Raw genomic sequence first — 18318 nt, 5'->3', positions numbered from 1 at the left:
TCTTTACTTGATCCTATTGTGATTCGATGAAGGATTGTAGAGGAAATCCCTTTCTCAAAAATTAGATTTAATACGAAAGGCCAGCCACTTAGTTCATTTTTACATCATTTGATAACTTTTGTCCCAAATGTGGGACATTCATTTTTCATTTTAAATGACGAAAAATCACAAAGTATGATATATATTTTATATGCCATGTACGAGAAATTTTGAAAAACTATTAGCTTAACTTACTTTTATTTTTCAAATTTTCGGGTAGTTATAATATATAATTAAAAATTTAAGAAAAACAAAATATTTACCATCTGTTAATTTTGCTCAATGGTTTGTAAAATATTTTGTCCCATATTTATGGGACAAAAGTTATCATGAGGTTAGACTTAAATGTTGAATTATCCGAATATATCCGATCGAAAGTGAGAATATTTGTCAAAAACATTGAATAGGTATGAATAGTCTTTTTTTTATTAATTTTCAATAAATGTTTATATATATTTCATATTTAAATATAATTTGATAATATATGATATAACTAGCTTTTGCGTTTTTGTCGGTAAATAACTGGCAAGATCTGTAAAAAGTGAATAAAATAATATAATATTCTTTTTATTGCCTTAAAGGTCACATAAAAATGGAAAAGGTCATAAATTGTCTCTTAAATGTTTTATGAAATGTCTAACAATTAATCAGTTTTTAATTTTTTTTAAATGTAAAAAGTATGTCTGATAACCTTAAGTGGCAGATGTCCATAAGTTGTTTCCTTCACCCTGGTTTGTAAAATGTCAAAATTTTTTTTTTTTAAATATATCTTTACAAATTATAGCTTAAGTGTTATTCTGATGTATGAACTATATAATTGTAGTTTCATTCAAATCTATTGGCTAGTTTTTGGGTGAAAGCGTAACAAACAAATATCCTTACTTTCACATTTATAATATATAGGGATAGGGATAGGGATTAAAAGATCTTAAATATTAGTTTTTTGGGTCATCAATATTAAAAATTAAAAATATTTATACGGCCAACGCCCCGCCATTAGCCATAGAAATGCATTTTCGTAGTTACCAAAATACATTTTTATGGGAACCAGATTTTTACTGCACGAACTTTTTTTGAAAACAATCAAAAACTAGAGAAAATAGTATTTAAATTATTTCCAGTGTCTCGGTGTCCCCTCAGTAATACCTGGGTGCCCTCACGCTAATTGTATTCTAGCGAAATCTCTGTTATTCTAAATTTTTATTTTAAATACCTAGCACAGTACAATCTCATTAATCCGGAATGTTCGGATTATTGGATTGCACTATGAAATAAAATAAATGGATTTAATGGTGGATCAGGTTATAATAAAAAAATATGAGTAATGAAAATAACAATGAATGTAAATTTATTGTATTCTAACAATAAAAATGAAATTATTGTTTTATAGATAAATACATTTTTCCCTTAATAGTTTGTTTTACAGGATTGATTTTCTTTAATATTTGTGTCATTATATTCACTAATTGTTCACTATTTAAACCAGTCTTCTTTGTTTTAAATTTCTGCAATAATTCGGTTGTCGTCATTGGCTTACGCATTAAATAACGGCGTACAGCGTCTTCAGTTATACCAGAATCACTAAAAATACAAATTAAAAAATATAAAATTACTTTCGTTAAAGTCGTATAGAATGGAGCGTATAAGATATCATTTAGACATTAACGATTCCTATGATTTATATTTAGTGGCTTAAAAGTTTATTTTCTGCTTTTAAACAGTTTCAAATGGTGCTTGGTAACGCTAAAGCGAATGAGACCTTCTTTGAATGTCACAATGGGCTTTATGTCCAAAATGTGCACGCGCCCATAACAATTAAAATAAATTTTTTCAACTAATCTTAATCTACATTAAGAAAGCAACCTGACGTTTTTGTATTTATTGAGGGTTGTTCGAACCTTGAGGCAATTTATGAATTAAAATCTGAATTTTTGGTATGTTATTAATTTATAGCTTATGGGTATAAAATAATTTTTCAAGCGTTTTCGTGTAATTAATTATAAAAAAGAGCATTTTTAACATGTAATCTATAGTAAATGTTAGCTAAAAAAATATATTTTAAATAATCTTGCTGAACCTTCTATGGATAAAAAACGAAAAACTATTATTTTTATGAATCGATTTTTGTAGATTAAGGACCATCACTCGCCAGTAATAGACAAAAATAAATTATTAGATAATGATCCGAATTTATAGTATGTTCTAGTCTACGAAACATATTATTATATAAAACAAAAATTTGGGTATCTAGTCAAACAATAAAGAGAGTAATTAGTTAAAAATAAGTAATTACTAGAGTAACTAGTTAATTCAAAAATATACTAAATAACCTAACCTGTAATAAGGATGGTTTTATATCTTAATATAAAGAATTTTGATTCACTACTAAACACCAAGTAAAACTGGGCTATCGGGGCACCATTAGTAAACGAGAAAGTAAGCAATATAGTAAACTACCGATATCCGATCAACCTTAATTATTAAAAAAAAAAGTTTAAATTTTAATTAGATGATTGTTAGACACTCTCATATTAGATATTTTTAAACAATTTCATATTTGGCAACAAATAAAAATATTAATAGATCAAATAACAACATATACCTTGATGACATTAAATATGTTGGTAATGATGCTGCTGGCATATCTAATTTTTGTTTCTTAGCACTTATTGGTGAAGTATTACTTGTACCATCCAATTTACGTTTATTATCAGTTATTGGTGACGATGAACGAGAATTATTATTCGATGAATTATCTTTCTTTTTCTTACTGTTTTCATTATCTGAATCAGAATCACTACTTAATGAACTGCTTGAATCTGAAAAAATAACATTACATTAATAAGTTTCCTGGAACGTCTATTTATTAAGCAAATTAATTTGTACCTTTTTTATCTTTCTTATTCTTATTTTTACTAAAGTCTTTCTTTTTCAATTGTGAAGCCTTCTTTTTATTTTGTTTATTTTTAGCTTTTGAATCTCCATCTTCTTTATCTTTACCATCTTTATCATCTTTATCTTTACCCTTTTTATCATTACCTTCACCATCCTTGTCTTTGTCTTTTTCATCATCGGAACTATTTGATTTGTTTGATTTGTTTTCTTCATCTTCAGAATCTTCGTCGGATGTTAATAATTTTCGTAATGCCTTTTCTTCGGCAACACCTAAAATTCAATAAAAAAAAAAATAAGATTAAAACTAATCTGCTACTATGAACTACAAAAATATACAAATTTTTGTCTTAATTTACTTTTTCGGGGGTATTAAAAGACTTACGTCAAGAATTAGGTCATATACTAAAACGTTTCAATGTTTTTGGAAAATTTCAATAGAAACATTGGGAGACACCTGTCAAAATACAAGGGGTTGTATTTTTTGCTAAGTTCAGCTAATAGTGTAAGAGTGGGGTAATATTGTAATAGGGGAGAAAAAAATGTACCGGAATTTAATTTAATGTCGGGAGCAATTGCTAATACCACAGTGACGCCTCTTCGCAGTTAAGACGATGGTATTATTAGAGGCCAAAGCAGGTAGAGGATTGAAGACTTTTTGCGATGTCATTCGACGTGACCTCCTTCGTGTAAATAAATCGAATGTAGGTAGGCTAAACAATAGAGCGCAAAATTTACTTGTCTTACGTAAGTGGTAATTTGACCGTACAATTGAGTAATAGATAATTCTCACAAGATACTCGAGTTTTTTTCATTCTTTCTTTGTGCACGACTTTGAGTGTAACGTAATATTGTTCATTGAGTGCACAAAATTTACTTGCTGCATGCAAGTGGTAATTAGAGTGTGATCAGTAAATTTGGCGGCTTACGTATGCAATCGAAATTAGCTATTTGTTGAACAGAAAAATGTGCGAAAAGAAGGCTCTTCCCCTTTAGAGTAAAATAAATGTTACCTTGTAATTGTTTTTCAATATCATCATCACTTTCACTAGACGATGATATATAATCTAATTCTCGTCCCTCATCATCACCATCATCACTATCTTCAAATGCTTCAGCATCAGTATCACGTATTTTTTTCTTTTTTTGTGTCTTTTTATTTTTGTTAGCTTTCTCTTCTTTGTCTTCTTTTTCCTTGTCATCATCATCGTCCTCATCAGAATCATCACCACTACTCTCCATCCATTCATCCATTTCGGTAATTTTTAATTCTTTATCTTTACTTTTACTTTTATTTGATTTACCACCGCCATTTAATTTAATATCATCACCATCAATTCCACCCATACCATTTTCACCGTCAGCATCTTCGTCACCTCGCAGCCGTTTACGCATCATCAATGAGAAGAAATTTAATACACGATTACGTTTACCAAACTCTTGTTCGGCTTCTTCAGCTGATAAAGCTTTATAAGTTTGTATTGGTGTGAAATTATACCTGTAAAAATTTTCATAATAAATGACAACAGCGTGTAATTTTAAACTAAATAAAAGGACTTAATAAATTTTTTATGAAATTAACACCAAATTTTCTGAAGTTTTCTCAGTTACAACAGATTGTACTGGATTTGAATTTGAACGTATAGATCAGAAAAATGTTTTTAGTTACCAAATAAACGATTTTATCGTACGGAAAAATCAAAAAGTTCGTTTCTAAATAGTACAAATAGAAAATTTTTTCCAATATGATATGTAAATCTAATTTTGTTTTAAATGTACTAGGTTGTGCCAATCGCATGTACCGTTTGAAAAAAATTTAAAGAGTTAAATAGTATCACTAAACAAGTGAAAACAAACAATTGACTGAGTTAATTGTTGAAATACCATGAATAGACAGTGTTGATGACGTAGTCATTAGTTTTTTGATATCCACTTCTAAATGGCCACACACACATAACTGATTTTCTCATATTAATACATACTTTAAAATTTGCAACTAATTAGCGCCCGCGTGGGAAAACAGTGATGTTTGCAAAAAAATGTTTAAGGCAAAAGTTATTTATTTTTTCATGAGGAACATTTTTTACATTTAAATTTTTGTTCTATCTCTAATGGTTTACAAGATGGGTCCTACGGACCCAAGACCCAATTGACCTATATTACTCATTTACGAACTTGACCTCCCTTTTACGTTCTGGGTACGCTATAAAAATTTCAGCTTGATATCTCATTTCGTTTTTGAGTTATCGTGTTGACAGACAGACGGATAGACGGACAGACAACCCGAAATGGACTAATTAGGTGATTCTATGAATACCTATACCAAAATTTTTTTCGTAGCATCAATATTTTTAAGCGTTACAAACTTGGGACGAAACTTAATATACTATGTATATTTCATACTAGCTGTTACCCGCCCGCTTTGCTGGGCAACATCCCCACTTGCACCCCCCCCTCCACATTTCCTTGCGTTGGATAACAGTTTTGTAATGTACACGTCATGCTCTTTTATTTGATACCCCACTTAGGTATATTTGTAAATATTCGATATTTTCTTCCCACTTTCTCGCTACACCTTTCTACCCTCCGAAGATTAAAAAAATTTCTAAATGTAATTTAAAACATTCTGACCAAGTTTTGAACTATTAAAAGCCATAATTGAAAAATATGAATTTTTTATTCATGAACACCCCCGCAACCCCCCTTGTGGGTGGAATTTCGTAAAATCCGTTCGTAGCTGACCTCTACTTGACAAAAGGAATATTCCTGCCAATTTTCAAGTCTCTAGGTCTTATAGTTCCAGAGATATCGTGATGAGTGACTATCTATCTATCTATATCTATAGAAAGTCTCCTATATATATATAGATATACATGGTATAAAAACGCAAAATAGAAAATTTTATGGCACCACACGTTTAAAAAATCACAATTTTTTTTCTTTCAAAAATCTTTTTAAATATTATGCAAATTCCAATTTTAATATTAAGCAATGATAATGATGAATCAGAGACTGAAATCTTGATTTTTTGTTAGAATCCACCTGAATAACACATCCATTCTGTTACAGTGTTGTATAAGATACTTATTATACCATGCATATATGTAATATGCAAGATATACTAATTTTAGTTCCAAGTTTGTAACGCTTAAAAAGATTGATGCTACCGACAAAATTTTGGTATAGGTGTTCATAATTAGTCCATTTCCGGTTGTCCATCTGTCCGTCCGCCCGTCTGTGGGCACGATAACTCGAAAACGGAAAAATATATCAAGCCGAAATTTTTACAGCGTACTCAGGACGTAAAAAGTGAGGTCGAGTTCGTAAATGAGCAACATTGGTCAATTGGGTATTGACCTATGGGTCCGTAGGACCCATCTTGTAAGCCGTTAGAGATAGAAAATTTTAAACGTAAAAAATGTTCCTTATAAAAAAATAAACAACTTTTGTTTGAAACATTTTTTCGTAAACATCACTGTTTACCCGTAAAGGCGCAAATTAGGCGTAAATTGTATGGTATGTATTATATAAATTGTATATGTATGTGCAATGTGATAGAGTAATCAACACTATTTATGCATGGTATTTCAACAATTAACTATGTCAATTGTTTGTTTTCACATGTTTTTAAGTTCAGTTTAAAAACCCAACACAATTATGGCGGTCAAAACAAATTGACTGGATTGATTGGATTTCGAAGATTTTCGAAAGTATTATCTATAATATTTTTCGTTTTGCGTGAATGTTTCACAAGGCTACTTTTATAGATTTGGAGGTTATGGACAACAAAGTTTTGTCCTAATTTTTGCCACACGGGTAAACAGTGATGTAGCATGATAGTAAATTTCACTGAATGGAATGATTTTCGATTAAAAAAAATTTATCTTTACGTAAGTCTAATTTAGAGTCCCGTACAATGTAAATGTCAATTACCATTCTTGTAATGGAAACGCCTCAATTGCACCATCAGCTGCATGTGTAAACACATAGTATGATGCATTCTCTGATACGCCACCTTCTCGTATACCTGGATCACAAAAATAAAAGTTTTAAATTTTTTAACACTATTTTAAACTGTGAATATGATGATAAAGCAATACCTTTAAATTTTTTTCCATTTTTGCCGCCTGCTTTTAACAACCAAGGTTGATCTTCAGACTTATACTTTCTAGCAGCAAAACCTAATTTTTTACGTCTAGCTTCTTCACGTGCATCACGTCCAAATTCACTTCCAGCACCAAATCTGAACCCATACAATGTTATAAACAAATACGTTTTTCTTAAATGCTTAGGGCTCCGTACAACGGAACCATTTTAAGACTCGAGTACAGTTTCCGTGGCGACAAAATTCTACGACGATGGGGGATTTTGGGATTTTTTTAAATATAACAGGTTGAAATTTTTAAGTATCTAATTGTTTGTTTGTTAACTAGCGAAAACGGTTAATTAACATTATTTGGCACAAGGCGGGAGTTAGAACATCTAATTTTAATTACTAATTCAGTCTACCATAACCCAATGCAATCCGCTCATTTGGCGCTAGATTAAAATTCTTATTTAAATAAAAAAAATCAATAAAAAATATATCTATTAAAAGAATCGAAGGCTTTGTAATAATTTTCTTTAAGTAAAATACGATTCTAGGGCCATTATTGAAGGTTAAAAACAACTACGAACGATTCTCGGAACAATTTTTTGGAGATAGTTTGATGTTATACACTTTTTTTATTTCAATAATCTAGAAGAATTTTAACACTGAATGAATAATTTTCGTAATTTAAATGAATGTACCTCTGTAGTACGTACGGAGCCCAGCCCCCGTTGTATGGCCTATAATACATGACCGTTTATTTTATTTAAATAACATACTTAGGTTGTTCCTCATCCATTCCTCTAAATTCACGTTGATTATTTTCACGTTCCATTTTAACATTGGTCCATTTTGCAAAATCGACATTTAATGTTGCATTAAAACGCATTAAATGATATTTTTTGCGGCCATTTTTTGGGACACGTATAGTGTATTCTTGAACAGATTCTTGTGAATTTGCATTGCTAGATGACTTAGTAGCAGTGCCCTAAAGTAATTACAATTTATTAATTAAATTCTGAATTGATTTAAATATTAATTAAGTAATATATCTATTTGGAGATCATCTATCTATTTATAGAAGTCTATTAATTCAACGAATCAAAAGAAAAGTTTGACCTGAATTAATTAATAATTAAGTAAACATAAAGAGATTTGAAAATATTTAGATATTGACTTATTAAACGCACAATCTAATTTGATATTTAATTATTTAATGTATAAATAAATGTTTAATTACCGAAGATGCTCCACTAGCCGACGAAGACGTGTTAGACATATTCATTGACATAGACATTTTGTATTTGGTATACAAATAAATTTGTCTTAAGTACTATTTAACAATTAAGCGATTATAAACTCTAAATTTTAATCAACATTTAGCGGTTTACATTCATTTATTCAAGAAAATAAATATTCTCGTAACATTCAGAGACTTAACATTCGGTTTAAAGCTGTTATCGAATGTCACAACTTTGTTTGACTTGGTTATTTTGTTGGTACATTCGAATGAAAGTAGCAATGGATGCTCTTTTGACGTAAGAATGCAGAGCGAATCAAAAGGTTCAAACAATATTTATTTATAATATGAGCAAAGAATATGACGGATATCACGTGTCTGAAATGCGTAAAATTTATTATAAAATTTATATAGCCCTCTTCATTATTAAAATTAACTAAAATTAACACTTCGGGCGGTAGATTGACAAAAAAATGTTTAGGCTAAACACATTTATTTCGTAAAAATTGAATTACGAATTTTAAAGATCATGAAAAATAGAAAAACTTTTATGATTAGTGAATATTAGTAAATATTTTTCCCAATGTTTATATTTATTTATTGTAACTATCACACATGAAAAGTAATATCAATAAATTATCTTTTCTTGCAAATATTTGTTATAAGCAGGTATTAGCGGAGTAGATGGTGCATTGATTAAATTTTTTGGCTTGTGTAAATTAGAATAGCTCAATCAATCACTGCATGAATTTCCAGAAAAATACTTTTTCTTCTTTTTATATATTACATGCGTATCATTTTTAGTAGAATACCTTTTAAAATGCTCTCTATACAAATCTGGTATTCGCACCATGATTGAGTTTTATTGGAGACGTTTCCATGGTAACGATACACTACTTTAATTATAGAATTGTATGGATGAATATATAATTATATGGATTGCATTTATGACTTACATTGAAAATTTAATATTATTGTTTCACAAATTTAAATAAATAATTATGATAATTTATATTTGAAAAATAATATTTGTGCTATTTGATTTCTTATTCATAATTTTTAATGCATTAAGTTTAATTAATTAGTGTTTTTCAATAATTTTAATTTGACATTTTCTATAACATTATCATTTTTTTTTAACTGAAAACAAGCACATCAACGTTCAGTTATAATTTTTTGAAAAAATGTTAAATCTAGTTTTTTTTTTTTTCTAGAATTGAAGAACTTGTTAAAAACTCAACCTCTCCTTTATATGCTAGCACCATATGAGTTAATTATTCGTACTTTAATTAAATTTATCTCGAGTTAGAGACGGCCAATCGACTTCAAATTTTCATGATAATTGTATTATAATATCCTTTAAAATTTAGAATTTTCTGTCTTAAGTAATTAGGATTTTTACGTACGATATAGTCTGAATGACCTTATAATGTTTACCCACCTGTCAATACATATCGTTATGCGTAATGTAACTTTGGACCACAGTTTGATATCCACTAGTGATTATGGTACAAGTATGACTGGTGTAAAGCTAGCTACAATTAATTGATAAGTTGAAATAAAATGAATGATATATTGATATTGTATAATTATATTTAAATAAAATAAATAATAAGTTTATATTAATTATAACGAATTGTGTTTCATTAATCATATTTCTAGAAAATGGTAAGTGCATACAATGGATCAAGTATAATAGTACATCTTTTAAACATATAAATCGAATAAACATCCCTTTTTTGATTATACATATCCACCTCTTATTCGTCACACAGAATGGAATATCGAACACGTCAAATTTAGAACTTTTAAAACACTTTTTGTTACATCTAATGCTCAATATTTTGCTCATGTATATTAAAAATATTAATATAATATAAATAATTCTTATAAATGTATGCTTTTATGATATTTTAGAGTTTTTTTGGATTTGGTCAATCAGCTGATATAGACATTGTATTAGATGGAGCTGAAACAAGAAAACAAGCCGAAGTTAAGACAGAAGATGGTAAAAAGGAAAAATTATTGTTATACTACGATGGAGAAACTGTTTCGGGAAAGGTATATGATTTTTTTGTAGTTAAAATTCGAGATAAACTTAATTTTAAAGGATCGTTTTTGACAAAAATTTATTTTTTTACGAAAGTCCTTATACAAGAAGTAAATCAGCATATCAAAACTATTCTATTTTTCATTCTAAATATTTAATAGATTAACCCAATCATTTTCAATTCCTACACAGAATAATCCTAAATTATTTTAAGTGTCTACGCTATTGTTCATATTATTAATGTATAGAGTCATTTATAAAAGTGAATGACCGCAATATTTCACCAGGAGAGCCTCTAGTCGATAAGTAATCTCTATGCCAGCTGTTGAAGCTCAAAGGATATCCAAAAATGAAATTTAATTTATGTTCAAAATTGATAAGAGATAGAAGAAAACTTTAAACTAGAAAGTTGTCCCTTATAAAATATCCTAAACACTTTTTGGAAAACGAAGATTTGACAAAAATTTTTTTGCGTACCATTTAAATATAGCCGCTTTTCGAAAAATATTTAATTTTCATGGAATAAATTTTTATTTTAAGGTTTAGTGTCAAGTGCCACACACCTTTTTTATTTTCACTTAGTGTATTACATGGAGATATAAATAATTAGATTCCTTAGATATCTCGCTTTAAATCCAACATTAGAGATAATCATGGAGATATAAATAACTAGATTCCTTAGGTATCTCGCTTTAAATCCAACATTAGAGGTAGAATTTTCCAAATAGAATTTCATTTATCAGTCAACCACTATGTACGGATTTATTTATTTAATAATATACTAATAATATATAATTTTCTTTTGTTTAGGTGAACATAACTTTGCGTAAACCTGGTTCAAAATTAGAACATCATGGTGTTAAAATTGAATTTGTTGGACAAATTGAATTGTTTTATGATCGTGGTAATCATCATGAGTTTACAAATTTAGTGAAAGAGTTAGCACGACCAGGCGATATGAATCAACATACAACATACGCATTTGAGTTCTCATGTGTGGAAAAACCATTTGAAGTATATACTGGTGCTAATGTTAGATTAAGGTGAATATTATTATATTATTAGATCAGCTTTTACACCCTGTATATAAGAAAACATTTACATCGATATTTTGCTATAGGTGTTCATAAAATCACATAATTAATTCAATTCAGTTTGTCTGTCTGTCCGTGAACACGATAACTCAAAAATTCAGGACGTAAAAAGTGAGTTTGAGTTCGTAAATCAGAAACATATGGCAATTGGGTCTTGGGTCCGTAACAAAATTTTAAATGTAATAAAGGTTCCCTGGGAAAAAATAAACAACGTTTTTTGTTCAACGTAATGTGTTCCACTGTAAAAGCAAATTAGGGCAAATTTTGGTGTCCATTTTCTCCAAAACTATAAAAAATAGAGAGTTGAAAATTGATAGGTAACTTCAAATAATGAATCTTATGAAAGATTTTTAAGAAAAAAAAAAAAACGTTTTTTTTGAAAATACTTTTATATACTAAATTTTCAAAACAAGAACAAATGGAAGCCGGAAGATCGCTATAGATGTGTTGGTTTTTTTAAACTTCTAATTTATTAAATAATAATGCCAGCACTGATATTCAACATTATCTGTACAGGGTATTTCAACAATTAACTGAGTCAATTGTTTATTTTCACTTGATTTCTTATGTATAAAAAAGTGTGCATCATTTTTTACGTATATGATTTCTAATATAATAACATTTATTATGTGCGAGGCTGTGAATTAGGCACAATTTTATACAAATCAAATTTACAAAATTTAAAAAAACTCCGACAAATTTTTTCGAGTATGGAACCCTAAACTCACATTTGAAACATATCTAAGAACACTCTTCATTAAATTGCCTTTTCCAAATTGAGCTGATTTGAAAGATCATCGCCAATTTTTAGTTTTTTCTGATACGGAACCCTAAATTCGCACTTGAAACATAGCTAAGCTAAGAATACTCTCCATTAAATTACCTTTCAAACAAAACCAAAAAAAATCAAAATCGGTTCATAGGTTTAGGCGCTACCATGCCACAGACAAACAGACAGACAGACACACACACATAGACACATACAAATAAATTTTTTTAATAGTTTTGTCTGATGTAGCACTGATAAAAAAAAGACTACGGTTTGATTTATTTAGATTAATGTTTAGACTTTCTTTATTTTTATAACTTTTTGTCCCATATATGGAACATATGTGGAACAAAAAATGGAACATATATGGAACAAAAAACAAGTGTTGAGCCCTATTGACAGATGAAAACATTTGGTTTTTCTTAAATTTTGAGTTGAATATTATAACTACCCGATAATTTTAAAGTTTAAAAATAAAGTTAACCTAATAATTTTTCAAAATTTTCTGTACATGGCACATAAAATATCATAGTTTGTGTTTTGTAATATCATTTAAAATAAAAAATAAATGTCCGATATTTGGAACAAAGTTATCAAGTGATGTAAAAATGAACTTAGTGGCTAGTTATAATGAGGTTAAAAGCCTTTGGTTATGATAAACGTCATGGTTAGATAAGTTGAAGTCATAAGCCTCTTATAAACATCATCAAGTAATAATAATAATAATAAAACATAAGAGCGATACGGCAAATGAATCCCTAGCACCTAGACCAAGGGTTCCTCTTTGCTCTTCGTGAGAATAACCTGCCATTCGAAGGTGAGATGTCTCTTGGTAAGAGCTGCTATTTTAAGCAGATAAAGCTATAGAATTCTATCGAGGTCAGACGCGACGCAGAAAGCTCACAGCTTCTCCGCTGGGATTTCTCCCAGGATTGATGGATCTAAGGTTTCGAACCCAAACATTCTAAACCTGACGCCCAATAGGTTTCTGCTTGTGCAAATAACATGTATGGAGGTTTCATTGTCCTCAATACAGGCTCTACAAGTGGGATCAATAGAGATACCCATGTTATGAAGGTGGTTTAATCAAAAGTTTCCTGTCAAGAACCCCACCACTTTTCTCATGTGCTCTAGTAAGTTCAGTACAGTTTGGCTTATCGCATATCCCACGCAAAGTCCTTGTAATTCCTTGTTGGGCTTGGGCATTACCAGGTATGTACCCAGTTTACCCTCAAGTAAGCGTACGACCTTCGCCTATTGGGTTATATATTTAGACAATTTTTTAGCATATGAAAATATGTATGTCATTTTGTAGTTAACCAATAAAAAATAACTTAAACAAAAGTTGCAGAGTTTGATGGGAAACAACATGTTCTGATATCAGATTCGACCTAGTTCTTCAGGATTCTTTAATATTCAATTTAGATCCTAAACGGTAAGAGATAGAATAACACTTGAAATTACAAAGATGATCCTCATAATAAAACTAACAATTTTTAATTAAAACTTTTTCGTAAAACGTTAGCTTTCGGAGGAATTACGACTTAAAACTATGTCATTATTGCATTTAATCGAAAGAAAACACGCTAACCACAGAAAAATGGTTTAGTCAATAGTTGTCAAGGACAATAGAGAACAATCTTTAAGCGTATTTTCTTTCGATTAAATGCAATAATATTTTTAAGTCGCATTTCCTCCGAAACGTTTTCCGAAAAAATGTTGTTTAATTTAAAGTGTTATTTTATCTTTTACAGTTTAGGATCTAAATTGGCTATTAAAGACGCATTAGACTATCAAACAGAAACGGCTCCATCTTTGAGAATGTCATTGTACGTTGCGACTAATTTGATAGAATTTCAGCTCATTTCTAAATGTTTATTCTCTTCCTTAAAAATATTCTCCATCTGTTTATGGACTGGTACATTTTCCCTAGAATCTTGTAAAATCAAGGATTGTTTCAGATATGACTTTATAATCTTTAAGAAGTGTATGAGCCAACCATTACCATTGTCGCCATATAATTGAGATGTCGATTCATGCCTTGCTGTATCTCCGTATTTTGTATTATTTCTGGCTGTTGCTAAATTCAACTAAGGCACGTGTTGATAAATGTTTGTAGTGTTTTTATACTATGTGTGATAACGAACGACGATTCTGTATTTTTATGCGATTAAGTTAGTTTTATTTTTAAAGAGATTTTTAGTGAGAGCCATCTATTTTACAATTAAAATTAATTACCGCTCTTAATCATGTTGTTTACGATTTTTTCTGAGCCTCCGTTGCTTCTGTAAGCGAATAAAAGCAATTTTATTTACAGATATTTTCTACGTGTAACAATCGTCCGTCGTCTATCTGATATTGTTAGGGAGTTAGACATTGCTGTTCATACATTATCCTCCTATCCAGATATGAATAATCCCATCAAAATGGAAGTGGGCATAGAAGATTGTTTACATATTGAATTTGAATATAATAAATGTAAATATCATTTAAAAGATGTGATTGTAGGTAAAATATATTTCTTATTAGTACGTATTAAAATCAAACATATGGAAATTGCAATTATCAAACGTGAAACCACTGGGTCCGGTCCAAATACATTCGTCGAAAATGACACAATTGCAAAATACGAGATTATGGATGGTGCCCCTGTACGGGGAGAATCAATACCAATACGTGTATTCTTAGCTGGCTATGATTTAACACCAACAATGCGAGATATTAATAAAAAATTCTCTGTGCGTTACTATTTGAATTTGGTATTAATGGATACCGAAGATCGTCGATATTTTAAACAACAAGAGATCACGTTATGGCGTAAAGGTGAAAAAAGTATGACATCGAGTATTACAAACAATACAAGACAACAGCAACAATCACAACAAATAAATAATAGTAATAATAGTAATAATAAACAATTAATTATGAATAATGATTCAACTCCTGGTATGCCATCACATTTGGTTGGTGCTGATCAACAATTCCATCATACAAATACAACAAGTGAACAACCCTATGATATTAATATACAAAAACAACAACAACAATTAAGAAATCAACAACAACAGCAGCAACAGCAACAACAACAACAACAACAGCAGCAGCAGCAACAGCAACAAATTATACAAACAACTGCTAGTGAAGAGAATAATGTTGATGATGATCAAGATGGTTTAAAAACAAATCCAATTGAACGAATGCAACGTGAATTAGGTGATGGACAGCAGATAACTGATAATCAAGATATTTTATCATCAAATCCACATAATAATTTGTTAGGTGATAATGATGATGACGATTTTAATGATGTTGATAATAAATAATAATAATAACTATTATCTTCTTTATGATATGATTGATGAGATGAATGAGATATACATCTGCTAGCGTCAATATTTAAATTCGAATATTATCTCAAATAAATAACAAAATATGTAATGAGTAAATGTAATGTTCGTAAAGATGTTACAGGCCTAGGAAAATTATGAAGTCAATCTCAATTCATTTAGAAAGTGCAGTTTTGAGGGAATGTTAGTAATAATATTCTCAGTGCTACAAATAAGAGTAACAAGAATCAATAACAAATAATAAATACTGATACAGGAAACCACAAACGGCTAAAATCTGTTATTATCAGGGATTATAATTGACCGGAAATTATTATGAAAATCAGGTATATATAGGAAGTACCAAAATATCTTGGAAATTAATTGTTTTTAATTCAAATTACAGACGATCTTTATTTAAATTTTTCGATTTCGATCTTTTTTTAGAATTTTATCGGCACGCTTAAGATGTTATCAATTTCCAAAAAACATGAAAGAGATGCTCTTTCTTTTGAAATATCCGAAAATGGAAACTATGTATTAAGAAAAAGTTGATTTAAACTAGATAATGTTCGACCAAAAATTTTTTTCAAAACGTTAAATACTTCCACATTTTCCTTTCAATTCTAAAAAAAATAAATCTTTCATTTTTCTAATATGTACCTTGGTACATTTTGAACATTTCATTTTCTCAATACTAATTTGAATTTTTTAAGTATTATCCAAAGTTAAATATTGACTCTAACATATCTTTTATTGTTTTTATTCATAATTTAATCTTTTAATACAAAAATAAAATTTTTAAAAATAATATCGAACTAAAAAACTCTCAAAAACAATATTTGAATACAACTTTATTAATTATCAGTTATCAAGTAATTATTAATATTTGTATATTATGTTTTATTTATTTATATAAATAATATATACAGAGTGTCCTAAAACTATCTTATACGAAAACCAAAGCGATATAGAGAATTAAATTCTAAACAGAAAATTTTTGTACTATTTTTGGATTCAATGTACCATTAACGAGATAGGGCTTTTTTAATTGTGTTTTTTTTTTTCTTTAAATAATCATTCAAAACTAAAAAATATAAATAATGAAACTTTATCTAATTAAAGGGACTTCGGATCTAGTATAGATTTTTATACTCTACATTTTTTTGATCTTCGAATACAGTAGTTTAGGTACAGCTCATATAGGTATAGATAGTATATCTACTTATTTGATTATATACAGGATATCCTTTAAGAATGTGTATACAAATTTTGAAATTGGCTTCTTTACTAGATATTTAGAAAGAATCTACTAGTAAGAAATGCGTGCGTAGTCAATACGCCAAACTATCGCATTTCTTATTAATTGAAATTACTTACTTAGATTTGCGTGTGGATTCCGATTACTATGAATGTTATAAATACGTATCCGATTAAGTTCGTGTAGTATATAGTTTAAAAATTGTTTTGATCATGTTTTAAAATTATAAACATGGTGAACATGTAAACAATATACTCTTAAATTTCCTTCACATTTTTTGAAGGTGTCCTGTATAACATTATAATTATTTATGTTGGAGCAAAAATTGATATTTTTTATATTGATGATATTATTTTAAAATGCGGTTTACGATTCTTACAGCTAATTGATCTAAAACAATGCTATTTATTCACCTTCATTACCGCTTTATTTTAATTCAAGAAAGTGAACATATTTTAAGCCTGCTTTGATCCGCTTCCAAATTTCTGGCACATTTTATATTTTTTTATAATTCTTCAGAAAATGATTCTGTTGCTGGAAGGTTAGTCTAGCTCCAACTAGGATCAAACAAGGGCTGAAAAAGAATTTAGTTTATCTATAAGAAAATAAACGAAGATATCCGAATTCAGTTTAAATATATTCTTAAAACGGCCTACGAGGTCACGAAAATTTAGGTGAATGCTAAGATTAATGCTCACAAATATATTTTTCAAATTAAGTCTCTAAAACAAAAGTTTGATATGAAGCCCTGCTTCAAAATATATCGTCAATATATTCAATGATACAATGACATGAAGTTAAGAGTTTAACGGTACTATTATATAATTATTTGCAATTAGTATTTTATTTTTTACAATTATATTTTCATAACAGTTTACAAAAGATACAAGTTACAATTATTATTTTGCTCTGACATGAATACACTATTGTTCGGCTCATAGTGAACCATTATTTTTTGGTTTTGAAAAATATGTTTAGGTGATTGCAATTATTGATAATTCACAAAATAAAAAAATAAAAAATTTGTATTTCAAATAAATAATATTCGTATGTGAAATACAATTTTTATTTAATTTTATTTTTTATATAATTAAAAAAACATTTTTTTTGTTACTATATTCACCAGAGTGTGTGTGCGATATCAGCCAATAAAAAATTTTGTATATAAATTGTATGGCTGTTAGTTAAAATTCATGATCTGATTCAAGTTACATTATTGTAACAATTATTGCAAAAAATTTCATTTAGCGACTCTATCGGTGCGTTTCTCCTGTGTTCTAACGACTCGTAGTCTTAGTTAAAACATTCTTTGTATTCTCATCGAAAAAAAAAGTTTATTTAAATATATTTCTGTTACCCGCTTAGAAGACTATTATCATGAATCTATGATTGTTTTGAGTTTTTTCTTGTATTTTTTTAAGAATTTTGCTGAAGACAACCTGCTGTAGTTGAAATGTTTATATATCGGCTTTATCAAAATATCTAGTCATTTGAATGGGTAAGCAATTTTTTTGCAAATATTTTCATCCGAATACCATGTTAAAGGGAAATCGTAGC

At 28.9% G+C, this 18318-nt stretch overlaps 2 protein-coding genes across 2 annotated transcripts; one reads left to right on the top strand and one right to left on the bottom strand.

The window, feature by feature from the left end:
* Positions 1 to 1427: 1427 nt before the first annotated feature.
* Positions 1428 to 8503, bottom strand: LOC123301318 (general transcription factor IIF subunit 1; the record flags this gene model as incomplete). Its single annotated transcript, XM_044884058.1, has 8 exons — positions 8262 to 8503; positions 7801 to 8009; positions 7032 to 7174; positions 6865 to 6958; positions 3945 to 4429; positions 2926 to 3204; positions 2642 to 2858; positions 1428 to 1620 (listed from the first exon to the last, which is right to left on the bottom strand). Coding segments are annotated over exons 1-8 (1677 nt in total), but the record flags the coding sequence as incomplete, so codon positions are not given.
* Positions 8504 to 9843: 1340 nt separating this feature from the next.
* On the top strand, positions 9844 to 16139 carry LOC123303843 (vacuolar protein sorting-associated protein 26B-like). The gene is made up of 4 exons (XM_044886312.1): positions 9844 to 9929; positions 10179 to 10322; positions 11122 to 11354; positions 14492 to 16139. The coding sequence occupies exons 1-4, from the start codon at positions 9927 to 9929 to the stop codon at positions 15495 to 15497; spliced, it is 1386 nt and encodes a 461-aa protein (XP_044742247.1). The 5' UTR covers positions 9844 to 9926; the 3' UTR covers positions 15498 to 16139.
* The last annotated feature ends 2179 nt before the right edge of the window (positions 16140 to 18318 follow it).

The sequence above is a fragment of the Chrysoperla carnea genome, chromosome 1, assembly GCF_905475395.1.
Source record: "Chrysoperla carnea chromosome 1, inChrCarn1.1, whole genome shotgun sequence".
Taxonomy (NCBI): domain Eukaryota; kingdom Metazoa; phylum Arthropoda; class Insecta; order Neuroptera; family Chrysopidae; genus Chrysoperla; species Chrysoperla carnea.
This window is presented reverse-complemented; position numbering and strand designations above follow the sequence as displayed.

What these genes read in the sequence shown, in the direction of transcription:
- LOC123303843 (XM_044886312.1), top strand. An exon ending in GAGAAACTGTTTCGGGAAAG is followed by an intron (nt 10,323 to 11,121) that starts GTATATGATTTT and finishes TCTTTTGTTTAG; the next exon opens with GTGAACATAACTTTGCGTAA. An exon ending in GGTGCTAATGTTAGATTAAG is followed by an intron (nt 11,355 to 14,491) that starts GTGAATATTATT and finishes TTTTATTTACAG; the next exon opens with ATATTTTCTACGTGTAACAA.